The 24,046-nt window shown below is 29.2% G+C and overlaps 2 protein-coding genes across 2 annotated transcripts; both read right to left on the bottom strand.

Annotated features, from left to right (window-relative positions):
- Positions 1-424: 424 nt before the first annotated feature.
- Positions 425-1,752, bottom strand: LOC112794411 (16 kDa phloem protein 2). Its single transcript, XM_025836444.3, has 4 exons — positions 1,561-1,752; positions 1,218-1,283; positions 985-1,111; positions 425-663 (listed from the first exon to the last, which is right to left on the bottom strand). Exons 1-4 carry the CDS (start codon positions 1,625-1,627, stop codon positions 546-548), a joined length of 378 nt encoding a protein of 125 aa, XP_025692229.2. The 5' UTR covers positions 1,628-1,752; the 3' UTR covers positions 425-545.
- A 9,071-nt stretch (positions 1,753-10,823) lies between these two features.
- LOC140184228 (secreted RxLR effector protein 161-like) lies at positions 10,824-21,614 on the bottom strand. Its single transcript, XM_072234537.1, has 2 exons — positions 21,292-21,614; positions 10,824-10,872 (listed from the first exon to the last, which is right to left on the bottom strand). The coding sequence occupies exons 1-2, from the start codon at positions 21,612-21,614 to the stop codon at positions 10,824-10,826; spliced, it is 372 nt and encodes a 123-aa protein (XP_072090638.1).
- Between the last annotated feature and the right edge of the window lie 2,432 nt (positions 21,615-24,046).

Here is a 24,046-nt window from a genome sequence, read left to right as displayed (position 1 = left end):
AAGTTGAAATAAAAACAAGATAAATCATTAGTATATATCTTTTTTAAATTATCTTTTTTAATTTAATTTTCATTTCTAAAATAATTAAAAAATATATTACACATTTTGTATTTTCATAAAAATTATGATAATAATTAAAAAGCTTTTTAGAAATTAAATTACGTTTATAACAATATAACAATCAATTAAGAGCATCACCAGAAGTGGGCTGCTAGTTTTATTTTAACTTTCAAGAAGTCTTTAGTTTTAAAAACCGAAAAAACAAATCAAATTGAACAAAGGCATAATAATAAACACAAAAATATAATTTAATTTAAAAATAATATGTGTATACAAAAAATTAGACATTATATCAACTATTAAATTAATTATTATTTATTCATATATATATATATATAATTTAATTTATTTTTAATATATATTTTATATTTTAATTACCGATTTTGATATATATAACAAAATTTAATTATATCGTAGTATCATATAAAAACTAAAAGTATAAGTAAAAGAAACGCTATAATGCTATTGTGACTCTGGTCAAAGAACTATATAGGCTTAAAAGTGAGAGCCACCTTAATCTCCCCACAATAATTCTGGTTCTTAACAACATTGTAAGAAGTTTCCTGAATGCTACCCGCAGCAAAAACTGGTTCTAATGGAATTCTGCCATATATGAAAACAAATGCACTAACTAGCTATATATAATTTTTCAACAGCTACGTATGAGATCAATTATGAAAAGGAAACTCAGAAATGAAAGGGATATATAAGATACAAAAAAAGAAAATGGTGAGAATAAAATATTAAGACAACAGTAATTTTCTAATACAGTGTGAACATTTCACACAATAAAAGTAAAATTTAAAAACCATGACCATCATCAACAAAGTTTAAACAAAATAGAATCAACTACATAATAAGATTAATCACTGAATTTCTACATATAATTAGGTTGATAGTAAGAAGAATTTAATTTGGACTCACCTTGCCTCACCAAGAAAATCATCCCGAGTAAAAGTATCTTTGTCCATAATCCTCAGATTAAGTTCAGCAACATTATCAGAAACTGTGAAAAGAAAGCTCTCATTCCAACGAGGGTTAGATCCTCCACCTACACATACACAACGTAACACACAGCAATTAATTATTTTGAAGCTGCAATAATAATGTTTCTGTCAGATCCAATATGTATTTGATCAAGAGAAAACAAATTAAACCTCTTGCCACACTGCTTCTATTCTCCTGTGCTCGATAAGTGAGAATTACATAAGGATCCATTTTTTCTGTTCATCAAATAAATCAGACATTAATTTACAATCTAGTCTATTTTGAATTCTCCAACAACGTAGCTGAAAATTCTTGACATGCAAAAATCGGAAAACAATACGCTGAATTGAAAAATAATAATAATATCTTCAACTTGGAGTAAAAAAATCGATCGATTAAGCACAAAAAAATACCAAAATATTAAAACTAATTCTCGTTCCTTAAAAGATGACATGCTATAATTTGTTTTTTAGAAGAATATAATAATGGAGCGATTTTAATTGCATGACTTACTGAGAAAATCAGCATCCTTAAGACCTTTTGCGCTCACAAGAATGACTTCGAGCGTTCCACGAGGCATCTCTTTTGACACATACACTTCTCTCTCGCTTATAATTGTTGAAATGTTACACAAATAACCAAACTCCTCAGCAATTTATAGCTGAAATTTTCGTTTCTGCTATTAATTATCTTAACGCTGTTATAATTTTTAACTAAATAGTAAGAATTTTAATGATAAATATATACTAAGAGCACTTGTTAATAATTTAAATTTGGAATTATTTTATGGAAAAAATGAATTTAATTATATGCATTTTCTTTGGTACCTGAACCTTTTATATGCATTTAATTTCATTGAATATTTCAGTATTTTATTTTTTTATAAGACTCATCAGAATTAAAAACACACCTAAAATTGCTAGGAACATACCTTTTATTCTTATTTTTAAATGTGTATTATTTATATATATATATATATATATATATATATATATATATATATATATATATATATATATATACTCACACTAGTCTGTCTTGCTTTTCTTGTTTTCTGTTGTGTTTCTTTTTCCTTTGTTGGGGTCCTTGAACCCCGTTGTTTCACCCAAAAAAAATATATATATACACTCACACTAGTGTATTAATATACATTAATGTCTTATCTTTAAAAATTTTGAAAAAATTTTAAAAATGTCTCTAAAATGTTAAAGCACTAAATAGTATTTAATTAACAAAGAGAGAGTAATAGAATAATTTTCAATACTTTATAAATTAAGAGTATTTTTTAAAAAATATGTATAATTAATAATTTAATTCATGACAAATATTGTAGGACAAAATATAAGTTGAAGTAATAAATATCAAATAAACTTATAAAAGAGAATAATAAAGGAGTATCTTGTGAAATAGAAGACAAAAGAGAAATCAAAATAAAATTAAAAGCCGGCAGTTATTGAAGAGAGAGAAGATATTATTGAAGTGAGAGAAAATATTAACATAGTAATTAAATTGCGGTGCATTTTGTTTATAAGGCTTTTTTTGGTGACTTGTTTATAAGGCTTTGATAATAGCTAAAACCTATAGATAAAATTAAGGTCATATTAATTTATTATTTGATAAAAAATTTTGTTAACAAGAATAAAAAATTAAGAATAGAAATAAATTAAAAAATATTGTCAAATAATTAAAAATTGTATATTAAAATTAAGTGATTTTAGTTTCTATAATTTTGGTAAAAAATTAAAATTATTCTTTTTTTTCATTTAAAATCATCTTCAATACTAACTTTTGTTTTAAAATAGAGTAATGCTAGGGAACCAAAAGGGTATCAGCCAAAAATTAGCCAAATACTTTTGGTAAATCTAAAATATTTACGAGTTAATATATATGGATGTTTCTTCTGCTAAGTATTAGAATGTTTCTTTTTCATACTAAATGGATGTTCTTTTATATATTTTTCGAATTTTTTTGTATTACAAATGTGAATGTCCCTATTTCTTTAAGAATTTCATATTTTTTTTAAATTTTATAAATATTTAATTATTTTTGTTAAAATATAATTAGATGTTTCTTTTTTCATATATTTTTTTAAATTTTATAGATATTTAATTATTTTTGTTAAAATATAATTAGATGTTTCTTTTGTTAAGTATTATGATGTTTTTTTATATTAAATAAATATTTTTTATAATTAATAAAAAATACAAAATACTATTATTATATTATATAATATTTAATTAAATTGAATAATGAGGCGATTTGGTATTCAAATGTAAAATCCCTCTCACTACTCAGTAGCTTGACTAGCTAACAGTAACGGTAGCTATCAACATTCAACCGTGCATTTTCTTCAACGAGTTCTATTCGGAGGTTCATAACCCGTAATGGGAATAGGCGGTGGCAACGATGATGATGACCACCACAACGATGGAGGAGGAGGAGGAAGACATGGAAATAGAGAATGACGTTAATGTGGCTTACGAAATCGACCTCGATTATGAGTTTGATGCAGCGCGCTTCTTCGATTTCACGGTGCAAGAATCTCCCGTTTAAGCTCGCCTAGCCAAGCTTTGGTTTGAAACCGCCGCCAGCTACCCTCCTTCGTTTGTTTTTTTATAACTGGCTTTCTTGCGCGTTAGGATGTTCAGGACCAGATAGAAGGTGGTCGCACTGGTGTTGAAGCAGTTGTCTTGGATGCGCTTGTTGAGGGCGTCGCGGAGAGCATGGAAGTCGCCGGCGCTTCCAACAGCATTGGTGAGAGAGAGATCTGTTTGTGATTATTGGAGGTGGGTAGGTTAATGTGAGAGAGAAAAGGAAGACTTTTATAGGTTTTAATTAGGTTTACTTAATTAATTTTAAATTTTTTAAATTTTGAATTTAAAAAATTTTAAAAATTTAAAATTAATTATTAATATAAATTAATGTGGTTTTGTTTAGTTTTTGGCTGATAACCTTTTGGTTTCATATACTTTTTCTTTAAAATAAGGATTTAACTAACTTTTGTTTTATAAGGATATATTTTAAAAATATAATAATAAAAATTTTTTAATATTTCAATGTATTAAAAAATTAAAAGAAAATTAATTTTCATAATAATTTTTATAAAATATCTTTTATGATATGTTTAGTCTATCTTCTTAAAATACAAGTCAGCAAAACTCTTAAAATAATTCTTTTTTAAATTTATGAAAAAAAAATCTCCTTCTTTTTTTCACTCACCATCGTCTTCGTATCTTCAATTTCTCTTAAATTTTCCAATTCCTTATCTTTTCCACTCTTCTCACCAACATACACCTTTTATCTTTTAACTCTATCTCCATCGTCACAGCTCCTCCTTCATTTCTTCATGTGTGAATATCTTTTGAAAATCAGGAAATGAAGGAGTTTATTATTTATATATTTACAGAAGAATCTTATATTTTAACTACATAAAAAAAAAACGATCTTGTATCGAAAATTTTTACTGTCACCTTCGATAAAAAAAAAAAGATAATACAAGAAAAACAAATAATAATGAGAATCTAAACGAGTTCTAAAATTATTTCGTACTTTCACTAGACTTATTTTTTTTTCTCCCATTTAACCTCTAAAGTCTTCTAATTATACTTCGACATTATGGGTAATCCCCTCAAGAATCTAACCATTCTTAGACAAACAGAAGTACAAGTAAGTTTATGCAAATAATGGTTATTTCGAGTTTATTTATTTGCATTATACTATGTACGTAAGAAGCATAATGGCCACGGTTTTCATCACTCTATTTGACTTTTCTTTTTTCAGTTGAGGGAGGTGTTGAGTGTTGACCACAGCCATGAAAAACTAAAACTAATTATTTGGAAGAGGTTTTGAGAAAAGTTTTTTTTTTTTTTTTTTTCTAAATTGGAGGTAGAGATGATGATGAATAGAGGTAGAGGTGAAGGAAAAGACAAGAGATTGAAGAAACGGGGAGAAATTAAAGATACGAGGACAATGGTTAATAGGAAGAAGAAGGTTATTTTATTTTGTCTAAAATTAAAAAAAAAAAGTTTATTTTAAAATAAAATTTAACATTAAAAACGACGTTAAACCCAAAAAAATTTTAGAGAGAATTTTGATTTTCGACCAAAATTATGGAGCCAAAATCATATTCAATCCTTAATGTTATTTATATATGTTTCTAAGTCTTACTAAAATTTTTGTTTCTTATTTAAATATATTATTTTGTGTATCTAATTGTGTTTTTTAATAAAAAAATGAAAATTAATAAGTGCATTTTTACATACATAAACCGAAAAAACGAGATAAAATTATTAACCATTTTTCATATTTTATACCAACAAAGATTAAAAAAAAAAATAATAGTCTCTCCGACTTTTATAATCTACGCCAGCGAAAAAAGGACATGCAATGTATATAATCAAAAGTATTTCAGTAAATGCTGCTCATAATGGCCACTAGTATATATAGTCAAAATCATTATTCAAATGTGAAATAATTCAAAGCCGTATTCTATGAACAAATATTTCTTACCAATATATTCATCATAAATAATATTGATAAGACGTTTTAAATTTTTAATACATCATTTTAATTATTTTTATACTACTTAAATGAATAAAAACTTAAATATATATGTTATTTTTTGAAAAAATAAAAAATATGAAAAACTTCAAAAAAATTTTATTTCAAAATCAAAATAATTAAAAGAATGAATGATTGTATAAAAAAAATTATGTAAATACAAAAAATTCGTCATCAAATCAACCATATAATAATATATATGTGCGTGTGTTATTTTACATATTATATTATAATATATAAATTTGGATTTAAATATATATTTTATATTATATAAATATATGTGTTATTTTACATATTATATTATAATATATAACTTTGTATTTAAATATATATTTTATATGAATAATGAATGATTTAATTGGTAATTGATTTTTTTTTTACATATACACATATAATATAACATATAGTTGATAAAAATATATCTCATACGACTCTTCATATGAAAATATATTTTTGAAATTGAAATGTAAAGTTTTTTGTATAGACCTTTTAATGTTTTATTTTTTTATTTGTCTTACATGCATTAACATTTTTTTAAGTCGAAAACTTTAGACATTTTAATTATATAAATTTTGATAATTATTATAAAATCAATTTTTAAAATATTAAAATAATAAATAAAAAATATAAATAATTATATCTAATAATATTAATATGAAATTTTATTTTTATTTCTATAATAATAACTGTGGTTATTACTTTTTAATATAGTATCGATGATAATTATTATGTAATTCAATAGATATAAGATGGAGTAAATATTTGTGATTTAGATGACCTCAAATTTGGATTCTGTCTTAGATATATTGGGGTAGCACTTACCGAAATACTTTTGAATATATATATTAAAAATATTATTTATATATTAAAATTAGTGACTAAAATTAGTTATTAATATATTGTATATATTCAAACTAACGTTTCAAGTAACCCTAAAAAAGTAATTATATGATAGAATTTCGTACCTAAAAAAAACATAGAATAGAATCATAGAAAATTATTGTTGTATATGATTATATTCCTTCTCAAATTTGATGGAAGCCTATAAAAATCTACATCCATTTTCAATATGCTCATAAAAAAAATTATTAACTTAAATAAGTGTTTTTCGTGCATGATATGAATTACTAATTTGTTTATTAAAATTTTGATTTTATAGTTAAAATTTGTATGAGAGGTTAATATTAAATTTTTTTTCACAACTTTTATTATACAATTATTAACTTTTATTAAATTGTTTTGTTTACAAATTTTATTTTATATACTCTTGTATTTAAAAAAATAAAATTATATATCTTTATTTTTATGATCCAATTTAATATAAAAAATTCATATTAAATACTTAATCTAACAATATTTTAATATTAAATATTTTTTTATTAAATTTATCATACCTGTGCATCGCACAGACTCTTCACTAGTTAAGTAATATATTGGTGTTTTAAAATACAAGAATGCTACGCATCCATATAACTATATAACCAAGTTGGCTCAACACCAAAAAAATCTAATACCATTAAATGAAACGCGAAACACGCGCCCAACACACCCGAAACGCTTCTTCTCTTCTTCTTCTCTTCTCCATCACGCTTCTTCTTCTTCTCTTTTTCTTCTTCTTCTTCTTCCTTCTTCTCACGCGCTCGTTTATGCACGGAGTGTCTTCTTCTTCGCCTTCTTCTTCGCGTTCCTCCTTCTCCTCATTTTTCTTCTTTTTCGCGTTCCTTCTTCTTCACGTGTTTTCTCCTTATCGTCATTCTTTTGTTGTTGTTGCTGCTGTATTTTTTGTCTTTTCTTCCTTCTCTCTCTGGTGAAAAAGCAGTAGAAGGTGAGGATAAGAAGAGTTTTGAATAGTACAGAATGAACCGAACACAGTACTCGTGGTGAATCGAACATAGTACTCATGGTGAACCGAACACAATACAATTGTATAGTATTGAGTGAACGAAACATAATCTATTATATAAAATCAAATTCAAACAGCTTTCTGCGGAATGAACCGAACACAGTACTCGTGGTGAACCGAACACAGTACTCATAGTGAACCGAACACAGTACTCATGGTGAACCGAACACAATACAATTGTATATATAGTACTGAGTGAACGAAACATAATCCATTATATAAAATCAAGATGGTGAACCAAACAATGCTTCTTTCAAATACAATTGTATAGTACTCATGGTGAACCAAACAATGCTTCTTTCAAATGTATATATGTCAATGTTAATGTATATATCTATTCTTAATATCAACGTATGTATAAATTGTTAATATTTATATTTGATTCAAGATGGATTACTCATCTGAGATGTTAATTTATATATATGTTGGAACTGTCTGGTTGCTGTTTTATTTCAGATTATCAGTGATTGCAATCACTGTATTTACCAATACATTCGAACTCCAAAAGAATATAGTGAACCGAAATTAATACACTGGATGAACTGAAAGGTAGAAACACACTGAACCCCTAAACCCTAAACCTTAAACACTAAAACCAAAACCCTGAATACTGAACCCTGAACCATAAACCCTAAATCTCTAAATCCCTAAAACCTAAACCCTAAATCCTACACCCTAAAACCTAAACCCTAACCCTAAACCCTAACCCTAAACCCTGAACCCAAATCATGAACTCTGAACTCTGAACCCTGAACACTAAACCCTAAACCCTAAACCCTGAACCCGAATCCTGAACACTGAACTCTAAACCCTGAATGCTAAACCCTCATGGTGAACTGAACATAGTACTCATGTTGAATTGAAATCTTAATTATGGTGAACCGAATAGACATAATACTATTTATTCTTAGATAAAATTTACATGCTTATTACTTGCTATTTAAATTTAATCTAATTTATTTTTTATAATAAATTTTAAATATTTAAAAATTATTTATTTTATATTTTTTAAATTAAATATTAAATTTTAATTTGTTTTAATAAATTAATCGTTATCTTATAAATACCATAATAATCACTTTATTCTTATATACCGAAAAAAATATTTATTTTTGATAAACATTAAAAAAAAAGTGTCTCTAATAATTTATATATGGCGTTAGTGTGTGACTGGACCTGATAAGATATGGTGTAGGTAAAACAACATATAAAATATATATTTTTTTATTTGAAATAAAAGTTTCTCAATTTAATATTTGGCACATAAATTATCCATTAACCTATATATTAATAATATTTATACACAACACCACTCAAGTCAGAGCTACTCACCATCCATCGTCTCTAACTGCTTTCATGCTCTGCTGAATCGATCATAGTTCGTGCGTGGTAGTTGATATTGGAATGTGATTTCTCATTAGTAGTTATTGTTTTCGATTCACCACACCTTATAAGTTCGGTTTGGTATGCAGAGCTGTACGAGGATCAGCATATATGGAGAGAATTTTATGGTGAACCGAAATCTTAATTATGGTGAAACAATTATATAGTGCTTAGGGAAGAAAACAGAACATATTGGTTTAATTTTTGTTAGACTCCTTTCTGCGGACCGAACCGAAAACATGAACGTGATGAACCACCTCTTTAGTACTTACCGAACCGAAAAGTTACTCACATATATTGAGAGTTACTCACAGTTACTGACACTCACAGTTACATATTATCATTCAGTTCAATTCAATTCAGATGTAGATCACCTCAGTCCATTCAATTCACTTCAAATAAAATTAGCAATTTCATTCCATTAAATTCGATTCAAAATTCAAAAATCCAAACCTCATCAAATTGATGCGTTTTAGAAGAATCATCAAAATCGTACTCATTCAACTGATTTAAAATTCATTGTTTCAATTCAAAAGTGCAGATCGAAGAAGAAAACGAAGAAGAAGATGAATTACGAAACTGCTTTGAATCAATCTAGATCCATAATGCAGAGAAGAAAAACGCTAAAGAGGAGAACAACGAATTTAATTAGGTTGAAGAAGAAGAAGAAAAATGCGAAAGAGATTTACATTGTGTGAAAAAGTTTACGTTAAAAAATGTTGATAACGCAAAATAAAGATTCATTATATAGATTATAAGAGACGCGTGTAAAACAAACAGGAGAGCGTAGAGCGTAGAGTAAAATTTACTTGGATACTATCTATATAATTTTTACATGGATGTAAAACTTTTCTATTCAAAATAATACTACAATGGTGTGTTTATTCCCATCTCAGAGGGTCTTCCTCATTAAACAAGGTGTTTATCTATTTGGAGATAAGTTATACCTATTTTTCTTTTTTCTTTTTTAAAAGCTAAAATATATAAATATTCTCATGCGATAATTCTAGAAAATAAGTTAAAATAATTTGATACCAACGCCCTCTTATTGAGGTGTGTATTTTTTTTCCCTTTTCTTGTTGTACTTGTAACTTTCTACAAGTGCATTTAATTTGTTGCAGGATATGTATATTGAAGCAAATTTTGGAAAGATGTGATGGCAAAATTATTTCGATTCACTTATTTTATAACTATGTTTTCATTTAATTGATCATGCAAAAATAATTTATGTTTGGCTGCTATATAATTCAAAAGTAGTGACATTAAGATCATTTAATTTTTTGAAAAGTATATATAATTTATTTTGTATAGTAAAATTATAAAAAAGTATAAAATAATTATTTATGTTATTTAATATATTAATTAAATTCATTTGATAAATCATAACAATTGTAATATAATCAATTTTTACTTACAATGGAACTTTAAATCAAAATTGATAAATCAAAATTCACATAGAAGAGAATTAGAGAAGGCAATGCTAGAATATTTATTGAAGAGAAAATAAAGAGTACATACATAGTAAAATAAAAAGTAAAATAAAGAGTACATAAAAAGTACATTGTTAAAGAGAATGAAATTTTTTTTAAAAATATCTGTTAAATTATTACATTTTATTATATATTATATACTCTTTATATATTTTTACTAAAAAAATTACAATAAGTAAACTTATATCTATTATTACAGGACTACTTGGTACAAGCTAATATTTTCCACTTGCAGGATCAGTTTATAAGACTAACAATTTCACCAGTCGAAATTAACAGGACGATGTGTTGTTTAATTATGCTTACAATTGGAAAATGTTATAAATATAATTCAACTCTTCAAATATATATAAAGTTTTCAAACAAGCTGTAATTTCCAAAAGTAAGTAAATTCTATAACCACAATAACACTACCAAAAAAAGATAGTCATACTATAATACTAGTCTGCCGGTTCTTCATCAATATGCTGCAATCCATTGATGGCTAGCCTGCACAATACATACATCGTCATGTCATTAGTTCCTTATTTCAACATGCATTAAAGAAAAAGAAACAAATAAATAAAAAAAAATTACCATTAACGTAGAAGACGAAGTGTCTTCTGCTTTTTTTTGGGGTTGTTGGTCATCTCCTTTTTATTGCGACAGCTTATACGAATACACCTAACATGGCAATCAATTTCTGTAGCAAGGTAGGGGCATCTTGCTCCAACAGAAAAATGGTTCTCCCAATTGGATATTTCCGATTTTCATATATTGAAGTAGAACTGTTACCTAGATTATTTTTTATTAATAGTAGATGTAAGTTTATTAGTTATAATTTTGTAGTGGGAGTACATAAAAAATACATAGTATATAAAATGTAATAACTCAATAAATATTTTTAAAGAATTTTTTATTCTCTTCAACAATGTACTATGTACTCTTCATTAAATCATCAACATCACAGTTTGAACAACTTTGGACATAAATTTTTTTTTAAAATGATTTTAAACTTTCTAGGAGACATCTCTCTTGACACACTTCTGTCTCGCTTTGTAGAAGTGTTGAAATGTTACACAAATAACCAAACCTCTCAGCAATTTATAGTTGAATTTGTAATTTTTAACAAAATTGTAAGAATTTTAATGATAAATGTATACTAAGAGCACTTATTAATAATTTAAATTTAGAATTATTTTATGAAAAAAATGAATTTAATTATATGCATTTAATTTCATTGAATATTTGAATATTTTGTTTTTTCTATAAGACTCATAAGAATTAAGAACACACCTAAAATTACTAGGAACATACCTTTTATTCTTACTAGCATTTTACCCGTTCAATAGAATTTATTTTTCTCACAAAAAATTATTTATTTTAGATATTATTTTTAACGTTTTATTATATCAATATGTTGTATATAGGTATAATTTTAAAATCTGAGTTCTTTTCATATTAATAAAATATTCTATTATACAAAGATTTTGTGTCAGTCTAAATATATATTAAGCACAAAATAAAAAAAAAAAGTAGATGTGTTATAGAATAATATTTTTTGTTTATAAAAGTAAAACTAAATTACACTTAAAATTTAAATTACATTTTTTTTGTTAATTAAAATTATATTCCTCTTTATTTTTTCTTTTTTAAAACACTAACACTAAATTCGTTCACATTACTTGACGATGATATTACCAAATTCTAATTGGGACCGTTAAAATAGATTAGGTCCATTGAAATTGACACTTTTAGAGTTGTTTCTGCGAAATAAATGGACAAACCTATTTACTTATTTATTTTTTTTATTTTTTTATTCTTTTTTTCTATTTTTGTTAATTTTTTAACAATTTTTTTTAGCAATCTAATTCAAATATCTTTACTTCTAATAAAAAAACACTCAAATTCCAACCTTATCTATTAAAAGACAAAAAATTTGTTCGAAAATTAATATTTTAAATTTTTAGTCCATAATATAAATTTTTTTAAATAAAAAATTATTTATTTAGACAAAACAAAAATAAAACTAAACTCGTTAGCCCGTTTTGTCTATTAAACTTTTTTTAAATGGTCCAAACTCTCAACTTAAAAGTCTATACATACTTGTACATAAGTGTTACACCTAGAAGTGTTAGTCTAATGATGGAAAGAGACTGGATTTTGATTTTTAAGCACACTTACAGGGAGAAAAATATGTGTGCAGACTGGTTAGCTAAAAGAAGTGACACTAGAGAGTTAGATTTCTATTTCATAGATAATTATCCTAAAAAAATCAAATATATGTTAGATGATGATTGTAGAGAGGCAAACTCTGATTTATCTTTGATATATAATTTTCGGCTGAACTTTTAGATCTTGTTTTAATTACAAAAAAATAAATAAAACAATAATAAGTGTTATACCTAGCATCATTCTCCAGTTTAATTCAGTTTAATCGAATTTTTGATGGCACAACTCAAAAAAAAAAAAAAAAGGAAAAAAATTGAATTTTTTTATGGGAAATCAAAATGTGAATATCCATAGCTCACTCAAAGATAATAAATCTAAGTCCTAAGGAACTGTTATTAACACTAATATATTATTCTTTGTAAGCATGGACGTGTTGACTCTATTTCAAGAATTTGATTAACAAATGCACTTGTTAAATTTGTTAAAGAAGCACTTGTTTATCGGTAACTCAAAAGTTACTATTATTATCTACTTAACAAATATTCTAGAAAATACTTATTAATTAATTCGTTATTTAGACTATGTTAAAATCAATATCAATTTTATCTTGAAAAATGAAAACTTTTACTTTTTTTTATACAGATATAAAACCAATTCCATGTCACTTTTATGGACATCTAAATTTTTCATATTATTAATCTACTACTACCACAACTACCAGAAACAATAAAAAAAAATCAAAAACTATAACAATTAAATATTATATGACTTATCCAAATGCAACAGATACTGCACCATTTTCGTTTGCTTCTTGCCAAAATTTGTGCTTCAAAACTACTCACAATTTAATATGGGAGATTTGAAGTTTTTTATATTTTGGCTTTGAAGACTTTAAATTTTAATGTTAAATAGCAAATATCTTTGCACCTGTGTGTCATGTGGTTATCCTACATAAAAAACAATACATGAAATACCATTCACTGGTTGCAATAAAAAGACGAAGGGTTGTTATCTAAAATAACAATGACTTAGATACTTTGAGATGCAGGTAATAAAATCTTTAACATGTTCCTGATATTTCTTGGAACCAATTAGCACTTTAGTAGAATACTCATTTATATAGGAGACAGTATTCTAAACCTCAAGCTAAAAAGTACCAAACATAAAATAACATACAAGTTCTAGAAAGAATTCAAATAACTCAATGATAAATTGTTTGCTAAGAGATCAATCACAATCCTCCGTTACTATAGCCCATTTCTTATATTTTGCTAATAAATTTTTGACAGCTTAATTTATATTGACCCCAAAATATTTGCCAGAAATTATAAAGTTTAGCTTTAACTTTAACACTTGGATTAAGTTCGATTTTGGTTCCAACGTAGAGGCCGAAAATCGATTTTGTCCCCCAACTTTTTTTTTTGTTACAAAATGGTCCTCAAAATTTCAGTTTGTTTTAAAATCGTCATTTTTATTAATTTTATTTTTTTATTACTAAATTACCCGTCATTAAAAAAATTAAAAAATAAAATAAATATAAAATAAATAAATAAAAAAGGAAAGAAAGGGATACAGAGGATGGGGGAGAGAAAGAAGGGGGGTTATGTGAAGAGAAACGGGGGGAGGGAGGAGGAAAGGAAGAAGGGGGGAGGGGGGAGGGGGAGGGAAGAAGAGAGGGAAGGGTCTTCGCCGTTGTCGCCGCCGCCGTTCTTCGCCGCCGCCACCGTTGCTCTTCTTTGTTCGATGGCCGTTGCTCGTCGTCGTTCGGGTGGCTCGCTGGATTCTGCTTCTACTTCCATCATTCTTCTTCTTCTTCTTTCATTCTGCTTCTATTATATTTGTTAATTTTTTATTATTATTGTTTCTGGTTGATTCTAATTCTGATTGATTATATTGTTTTATTGTTATTGTTGTTGTTGTTCTATTTCTATTTCTGCTCCTGCTTCTTCTATTTCTATTTGATTCCATTGTTGATTCATTGGTGATTAATTGTTGTTGTTGTTGTCCTGCTGCTGCTTTTGTTTGATTAATTATTGTTGTTGCTTTTGGTTCTGTTTCTACTTGTACTTCTACTGGTGCTTCTGCATAATTTTGGGAAAGAAGGGGAAGAAGAGGGGAGGGAGGTGCTTCTGCATAATTTTGGGGAAGAAGGGGAAGAAGAGGGGAGGGAGGGAGGGATATTTTCGTTCGAAGGACGATTTTAAAACAAACTAAAATCTTGGGGACCATTTTGTAGCAAAAAAAATTGGGGACGAAATCGATTTTCGACCTCTACGTTGGGGACCAAAATCGAACTTAACCCTTAACACTTTGTTTGGATGTTGCAAAGAAGATGGAAGGAAAGAAAATAAGAGGAAAGAAAATAGAAGGAAAAGTTGAGTTATTTGTATGTTGTTTGGATGAATAGAAAATAGATGGAAAGAAAAGTGAGGAAAAAAATCATAATAGTATAAAATTACATTAATACCCTTATCATAAAATAAAGTATAAATATTTTATTTATTATATTTTATAAATATTATAATTTTATATATTTAATTTAAATTATTTATCTAATACATATAATGTTTAAATATAAATTTCGATTATAATAATATATTAAAACTAAATTTATATTAATATTTGTCAATAATAATATAACTAAGAGTAATATTGAAAATATAAAATTATAGCACTTTTCTTCTTATTTTCTTGCTTGTGATGGAAAGAAAATTTTTTTAGTGGGACCCACACAAAAATTTTCTTTCCTTACTATTTTCTTTGCTAACCAAATAAAGAAAAATATTATTTTTCATCCATTTTCTTTCCATTCATTTTCTTTTCATTTATTTTCCATCAAACCAAACATAGTGTAAAATATAATAAAAACTATTCACAAACATTGAAAATAGGCATACGCAACTGATGAGCGGATAATTTATACGCTTTTTGGCATTATTTTTAGTATAATTTAATTAGTTTTTGTTATATTTTTATTAGTTTTAATTTAAAATTCACATTTCTGAATTTTACTATGAGTTTGTGTGCTTTTCTGTAATTTCATGTATTTTCTGGCTGAAATTGAGGAACCTAAGAAAAATCTGATTCAGAGGCTGAAAAAGGACCGCAGATGCTGTTGGATTCTAACCTCCCTGCACTCGAAATGGATTTTCTGGAGCTACAGAAATCCAAATGGTGCGCTCTCAAGTGCGTTGGAAAGTAGACATCCAGGGATTTCCAACAATATATAATAGTCCATACTTTGCTCAAGGATAGATGACGTAAACTAGCGTTTAACGCCAGCTCCATGTTGCATTCTGGCGTTAAATGCCAGAAACAGGTTACAAATTGGAGTTAAACGCTCAAAACAGGCTACAACCTGGCGTTTAACTCCAGAAACTTCCTAGGCACGTGTAAAGCTCAAGTCTCAGCCCCAGCACACACCAAGTGGGCCTCGAAAGTGGATTTCTGCACTATCTATCGTAGTTTACTCATTTTTGTAAATCTAGGTTACTAGTTTAGTATTTAAACAACTTTTAGAGATTTGTTATGCATCTCATGACATTTTTAGATCTGAACTTTGTATTTTTGACGGCATGAGTCTCTAAACCCCATTGTTGGGGGTGAGGAGCTCTGCTGTGTCTTGATGAATTAATGCGATTATTTCTGTTTTCTATTCAAACACGCTTGTTTCTATCTAAGATATTCATTCGCACTTCAATATGATGAATGTGATGATTCGTGACACTCATCATTATTCTCAACCTATGAATGCGTGCCTGACAACCACTTCCGTTCTACCTTAGATTGAATGAGTATCTCTTGGATTCCTTAATCAGAGTCTTCGTGGTATAAGCTAGAATCCATTGGCGGCATCCTTGAGAATCCGGAAAGTCTAAACCTTGTATGTGATATTCTAGTAGGATTCAGGGATTGGATGACTGTGACAAGCTTCAAACTCACAAGGGTTGGGCGTAGTGACAGACGCAAAAGGATCAATGGATCCTATTCCAACATGAGTGAGAACCGACAGATGATTAGCCGTGTGGTGACAGCGCACCTGGACCATTTTCACTGAGAGGACGGATGGTAGCCATTGACAACGGTGATCCACCAACATACAGCTTTCCATGGAAGGAGACCTACGTGCGTGAAGAAGAAGACAGTAGGAAAGCAGAAATTTGGAAGACAGAGCATCTCCAAATCCTCAATCTGTTCTCCATTGCTGCATAACAAGTACTATTTAATTTGTGCTTTTTACTCTTCATAAATATAATCACTCTTATCATTGATTTCCTGACTAAGAATTACAAAATAACCATAGCTTGCTTCAAGCCGACAATCTCCGTGGGATCGATCCTTACTCACGTGAGGTATGACTTGGACGACCCAATGCACTTGCTGGTTAGTGGTACGAGTTGTGAAAAGTGTGATTCACAATTCGTGCACCAGCAACCATTCTTTATACCAAACAAATTGCCAAAAAATCACCATTCCTAAAGACTTGAAATCATTTTTGTCAATAAAGTAAGAATCACAAAGATGAATCCAAAAGAGAATAGATATCAAAGTAATACAAAAATAAATGCACTAGTAAATGTGAGAATAAAAGAGAATAATTGATATAAAGTTTTTATATAAGGCCACCAAAGTTTCATCCATTTAACTATACAACACTCATGTAGTTATACTCATCAAATTGAAAAAAAAATGATATTATATGAGTGCACCAAATATCAGTGACCCCATGGATGTTTTATCAGTATTGTCAAGAGACAATGATCTCGACTTCAAATTATAAACAAAACATAATGGTACATGAAGACATAGGATCAAATGGGAGGGAAAAAACTGAAAACCATAGCATCATAAAAAAAGATTAAATTGATTATAATAACAAATCAATAGGGGCCTTGCTATCATCAATGGTGTAACCCACTGAAAGTTTAATTACATAAAACAGGGCAGAAAGTTGGATCCAAGACAGAATTACTTACATGCTAATTGTTAAAGGCTGATAAAGTCATAAACTAAATGAAGTATGATGTTTCTTTTTCTGCATATCGAAAGCCTTATGTATGTCTCAAAAAGTTCTGACAAGACAACCTCTTCATGAAACTAATGGAACACAGTGATCATCATATACACAAGACTCAAAAGAATCAAAACTATCAAAACAGAAACTTCATATCATGAGAGAAAAGTGGCATTGTTTTTTGTATTCTAAAAAGTTTTTGTTTCTAATTGATTACCCATCTTGGATTGTTGAAGGTGAACATAAAATGTCATAACTCCATTGAATACTTCTTACTGCCACAGCTAATTTTGTACTCAAGTTCTTCTGCATCTTCTCATGCTTTGGACTCCAAGAAGAAGCCATGGCCTTAAAAGCAACTCAAGTATCATGAAAAACCTGCATCTTCATGCAATGATTACATCTATTTAGGTGTCATAAAAAGGAATCAATAAAAGAAAAAAAATAGTATTAGTATAAATAATACTTGCATGTATATTATTATCTAAATAATATTACTTAGAATACACTTGTATTTTTGTTGTAAACCTAATCTCACCTCCTTTAGAGATTTGTGAGTGTAGAACTTTAAAAAAACATGTGTATTTTTTATTAAAATATCTAGCGCACATTTCAAAAAAAATTTCTTAATTTAAAAAAAACAATTAAAATTCACAAAGGTAAATTATTAAAATATTAGTATACATAATCCTTTAATTAAATTTACAATAATACTACAACTAATTGTTTAATAATAATAAAAAATTCCAGAAATAACCGTTAAAAAAAAGAAGATTATAATCAAAAGGTGCCTAATTAAAAGAAAAAATGAAAGATCACATAAAACATACATCATTTGCATTGTTTTAAACTAACCAAAAGTCAATATATATATATATATATATATATATATATATATGAGATAAACACATGAATAAGAAGAAACTAACCAAGTTGCATTAAGAGAACTAAAGGTATTAACATATAGTAAGTCACACTTTTGAAGTGGTGAAGGAAGCTTACTTGCCAAAATAGAATCTGTTTAGTAGTTATACCTATGGGTAAACCTTTAGCCTTTAGGCCACATAGGAGTGACAATATTCACACAAAACTTCTCATAGGGGAGAAATTTATAAAAATTAAAAGGACTATTTTATATTCCTGTTTATGGAGAAAAATAAAATTGTTAAAAAAAATTGAGTAAGATTAAATAGGTAGTCCCTCAAAAAGAATTTTAGAACCCAGTTTGCACGAGACTTCCTCTCCGTACAAAAATCGCGTATACGAAATTGGGTTGTTTTTCGCGAGCAGCTTTCGCACCTCGACGTTGAGGCCGTCGTCAGACTTTGCCACTAGTCAAGCTGTCCAGTTCGAGGAAGGCGTGGATTTGAGGCTCCAGGTACAGGAGCTCTAGCGCAGCCTTCAGCACCAGGCTCATGAGCTCAATAATTATCGGGAGAGGTATTAGGAGATCTTCACTCGCGTACAATCTATGGATGAGCTCAGACTAGAGTGGAGGGAGTCACTGGAGCGGATGCAACGTATGGAGAGTCAAATGGAGGTGTACCAGGCCTAGATGCACGCCACTGGTGGCAGCGGTAGCGTTGGTGGTACTCGGACATCGTCATCGCTCCTGCATTGCTGACCGAAGGCCACCAGACTGATGATGACGACAACTACGACTACCTGAATTTGTAGATATTATATTTTTGTTTTATTATTTTATACATTTATTTGATGTGCCTGACTTTTATTAATTTGCACATTGTACTATTTATGTATTTTAAATAAAAAATATTCATTATTTATGAATTCACCATTAATTATGTCAAAAAATTTAAATTTAAAATACAAATTAACTATTTATTTCAAATTAAAAAAAATGACATTGCTGTCGAAATTACTGGTGGAATTAACTGACCGTAACACAACTTGAAAACAACATATTTTTGGCACCAACATTATCGTCGGACATATCCGCCGGTAACCAATTCGTCCCCTTAACTAGTAATCTGTCACAAAATCCGTCGGTAATTACCGTCGGATGAAATAAATCCTAACATTTACCGGTGAGGTTTATATCGGCTGATTGTTTTCGACGGTACATCTAACGGTAACTTTATTACCGTTTGAGATATTTGACGAATCCAATGGTACTTAACATTTTTTTTGTAGTGTCATAAGTTAAAGGACACTGAAATAAGATGTGTTTATTATGTGAGTCTTTCGAATGATAATTGCTAATCCATTTTTTTTATGTTTTACTAAAAGATGCTAAAGAAAGCTAAGACTTGTTTGGGTGAGTTTTTAAGAAAATATTTTTTTGAGTTATTCTTTCAAAAAGATCTCATAGAAAGGTAAAAGTAATTTTATGTTTGGATATGTCATAAAAAAAGATCTTTTTATCTACCAATTATATTTGGGTATAACGATATAAAAGTATTTATTTGTTTATTTATTATGTGAAAAAAATTTTAATTTTTTTTTTAAAAAAAAGATGTAAATTGTAACTTTTCAAAAAAATATTTTTTATTTTTTTAATACTTTTTTTTACTACTAAAATTTATCATGTTGGAATAAATTAATTTCAATAACCCAAATCATCCATATTGAATTACAAAAAATATATCATAATGCGGAAGTGTACCTTTACTCGTAGAAATTAGAAATTGATGAAAAGACTCAGTCTTGTGGTTCTTTCGATCTTCCTCAACCAAAGCCTTATGTATTCCTAGGCGGCTGAATTGTGACTCTTTTGATGGGGAAAGAACAACAAAGGCAGCTTTGGTATATTGGGACCAAAACCCCGAAGGTCTATTTATATTTGAGCATGACACACATTAAACCCTTAAACCCAAATAAAATAGTATCTAAAGTCCAAAAGATAATATATCTAAAATCCAAAAGATAATTATCTAAGGAACAAAAGATAATATCCGGTTTTATTCTCATTTAATTCTAAATCAAAAGTAATAATGACTTATTCAATTTAGCATTTAAAACAATAAATGAGATCACCATTATATAAGTCATTTAATTTGAAATAGCATAACTTGTGATTATAATTAATATATGTATTGCCCACAAACAAATTAGGAAATTAAAATAATTTTCTAATAATCTCCCACTTGGGCTATACATATATTCTTTCTTGACATAATCACATCTTATAAACTTTATGCGCGCATCTGAATGCTATTTCTCTCATTACTTTAACAATCTGGTCCGTCTCATACATTAGATATAGAACTACCTCAGCTTTTATCACATTAAATCCCGTGACTAAACCACGCCCAATCAACATCCTAATATACTTAACGACATAGATCAAATTTAGATGAGTAATATGAAAATTACATGCCAAGTGATCTCATGCATGTCTATTTCTAACTGGTCCAACTTTAAAACTTTATTGAGATCAAACACAATACAAATATTACAAAATGAACATTTCATATAGCATGAAATAAACCATTAACTTAATTCTGCAGAAAAAATAACTCAATATCTGTCATAGGACATATAGCATAAACTCCCACTAAACCAAGGCATCACAAATATTGACACCCATCCGAACAGTGTGCTCATGAAAGACTTTAGGGATCAATCCCTTGGTTAATGGGTCTGCTAGCATATACTCTGTTCCTATATGTTCTATGAAAATCTGTTTTTCTTGAATTTTCTCCTTGACAACTAAGAACTTGATGTCTATATGCTTCGATTTTGTCAAGCTCTTATTGTTGTTAGAGTATAATACTGCTGACTTGTTGTCACAGAATATCTTTAATGGCTTTTCAATGTCATCTACTATACGAAGCTCAGTGACAAAATTTCGCAACCATATGCCATGTTTGGATGCCTCAAAGCAAGCAACATATTCTGCCTCCATTGTTGAGGAAGCTACAAGAGTCTGTTTGTTAGACTTCCATGCAATAGCTCCTCCAGCCAAAATGAAGATACAGCCTGAAGTAGAGCGTCTACTGCCTTGGCATCCCGCAAAATCGAAATCAGAATATCCAATGATCTCCAAATTTTCCGATCTTTGATAAGTGAGCATGTAATCCTTTGTTCTCTTCAGATAACGCATTACGCGTTTAACAGCTATCTAATGATCCATGCCCAAATTGCTCAAGTATCTACCCAACACTCCCACTATAAATGATATATCAGGACGTGTGCAGACTTGAGCATACATTAAGCTCCCAAGTGCTGATGCATAAGGTTTATCATGCATTGCTGTCCTCTCAAGATCATTTTTAGAGCATTGTTTGAGACTGAACTTGTCTCCTTTAGCTACGGATGTGTCCATTGGTCTACAATTTTCCATACTATATCTACTTAAAATTTTTTCGATATAGTTCTTTTGTGATAATCCAAGAATATCTTGAGAACGATCTCTTAATATCTCAATTCCTAATACAAAAGAGGCATCACCAAGATCTTTTATTTCGAATTTGTTCGATAGAAATTTCTTAGTTTCATGAAACAAGCCTATATCATTGCTGGCAAGTAGAATGTCATCAACATATAATACCAAAAAGATATATTTACTCCCACTGAACTTGCAGTATACACACTCATCTATGATATTCACCTCAAAACCGTATGAGATAATGACTTGATGAAACTTGTGATACCATTAATGGGAAGCTTGTTTGAGATCATAGATGAATTTTCTCCTTTTTTCTGTTGGATCTCATTAATGGTACTTCTTGAGGTTGATGAGCTTGCTTCATGGATTGGGGTTGAGGAGGATTATCATTATTTTCCTGTGCTGTAGCAATATCTTAAGCAACAACGATATTCTCATTGTTCTCTTGTACTGTAACTAGATCTACAGTAGGATTCTTATTGTACTCTTGTACTATAACTGTATCTTGAACAATAATAGGTACAAAGACCTTATTATTATCAGTTACAGAATCCTCATCAAAAGCAACATTCCTAATATTTCCTTCCCCCCAAACTTATCATCCTCAAGAATCTCGTATTTCCTGTTTCAAAAATAGACCTTGAGGCAGGATTATAAAACTCGTACCCCCGTGAACACTCTGCATAACCAACAAAGTAGCAACTAATTGTCCTTAAGTCCAATTTTCTTTCATGCGGCCTATAAGGTTGCGCCTCAGCTGGACATCCCCAAATATACAAATGCTTTATATTGGGCCTTTTCCCAGTCCAAATTTCATATGGGGTTTTGTTAACTGCTTTGCTTGGCACCTTATTAAGGATGTACACTGCGGTCTTTAAGGCTCCTCTCCAGAGTGATTTAGGCAAGGAAGAATGACTAATCAAACTTCTCACCATGTCTTTAAGAGTTTGGTTCCTTCGGTCTGCAACACCATTCATGCTAGGTTTGCCTGGCATAGTGTATTGCGGAATAATACCATACTCCTCTAGAAAAAGAGCAAAAGGCCTAGGACGTTGCTCACCTGAGCCGTCATATCTTCCGTCGTATTCACCACCACGATCAGATTTGACAGCTTTAATTTTCTTTCCAAGTTGAAGTTCAACTTCAGCTTTGAAAGACTTGAAAACATCCAAGGTTTGGGACTTTTCATGAATTAAATATAGATACCGGTAACGAGAGTAATCATCTATGAACGTAATAAAGTACCGTTGTCCATTCCAAGAGACAGTAGGGAATGGGCCACATATATCGGTATGTATCAGTTCAAAGACATCTTTAGCTCTATCGGCACCTAATTTCCTTTTGTTTGTCCTTTTCCCCTTTATGCACTCAATGCAGACTTCAAAGTCTGCCAAATTTAGGGGTCCAAGAATTCCATCCGACACGAGCCTCTGAATTCTCTGTTTAGAGATGTGACCTAAGCGTTTGTGCCATAATGATGCCGAATTCTCATTTAGTTTTTGTTTTGTACCCGTTTGCAGTATTTCATTATTATAGGAATTTAAGTCAAGCCTGTATAGATTATCCACCAAATGACCAGAGCAAATATTATTCGAATTATAAAAGAGACTGACTTTATTGTCTCTGAATGAACAAAAATAACCTGATTTGTCCAAACAAAAAACAGAAACCAAATTTCGTCTAAATGACGGTACATAAAATGTCTCTAATAAATCAAGTAAAATCCACTCGTGGAACATAATCTAAAAGTTCCTATAGCTTCGACTGCAATTATATTGTCGTCTGCCACATAGATGTATTTTTCAGCATCACTTGGCGGTCGGCTCCATAGGCAACCCTGCATAGTAACACTTACATGAGTAGTAGCAGTAGAATCTACCCACCAAGTATCAACAGGTGCATACCTTAAACTAGCCTCAGAATAAACAAAAGTAAGAATTATACCATTCTTTACACATCAAGTGGCATATTTGGTACAATCCTTCTTCATGTGTCCCACCTTCTTACAGAAAAAACAAGTTGAAACTTGATCCTATTTTTTAGCCTTTTTTCTGCTGAGAAGGCACATCTGCAGTAGTATCACGCTTTCTTTTATACTGAGAAGATGAAGCCATATGAGCACTTTTAGTCTTATCTTGCTGTAGCCT

The sequence above is a fragment of the Arachis hypogaea genome, chromosome 4 (assembly GCF_003086295.3).
Source record: "Arachis hypogaea cultivar Tifrunner chromosome 4, arahy.Tifrunner.gnm2.J5K5, whole genome shotgun sequence".
Taxonomy (NCBI): domain Eukaryota; kingdom Viridiplantae; phylum Streptophyta; class Magnoliopsida; order Fabales; family Fabaceae; genus Arachis; species Arachis hypogaea.
This window is presented reverse-complemented; position numbering and strand designations above follow the sequence as displayed.

Excerpts from the sequence above, each read along its gene's own strand:
- LOC112794411 (XM_025836444.3), bottom strand. The coding sequence starts at position 1,627 with ATGCCTCGTGGAACGCTCGAAGTCATTCTTGTGAGCGCAAAAGGTCTT. Across the intron at positions 1,284-1,560 it reads TAAGGATGCTGATTTTCTCA|AAAAAATGGATCCTTATGTA; the intron begins GTAAGTCATGCA and ends TTTGATGAACAG. Across the intron at positions 664-984 it reads GATTTTCTTGGTGAGGCAAG|AATTCCATTAGAACCAGTTT; the intron begins GTGAGTCCAAAT and ends CATATATGGCAG.
- LOC140184228 (XM_072234537.1), bottom strand. The coding sequence starts at position 21,614 with ATGCGTTATCTGAAGAGAACAAAGGATTACATGCTCACTTATCAAAGA. Across the intron at positions 10,873-21,291 it reads AAGATATTCTGTGACAACAA|GCTAGCCATCAATGGATTGC; the intron begins GTCAGCAGTATT and ends TGTATTGTGCAG.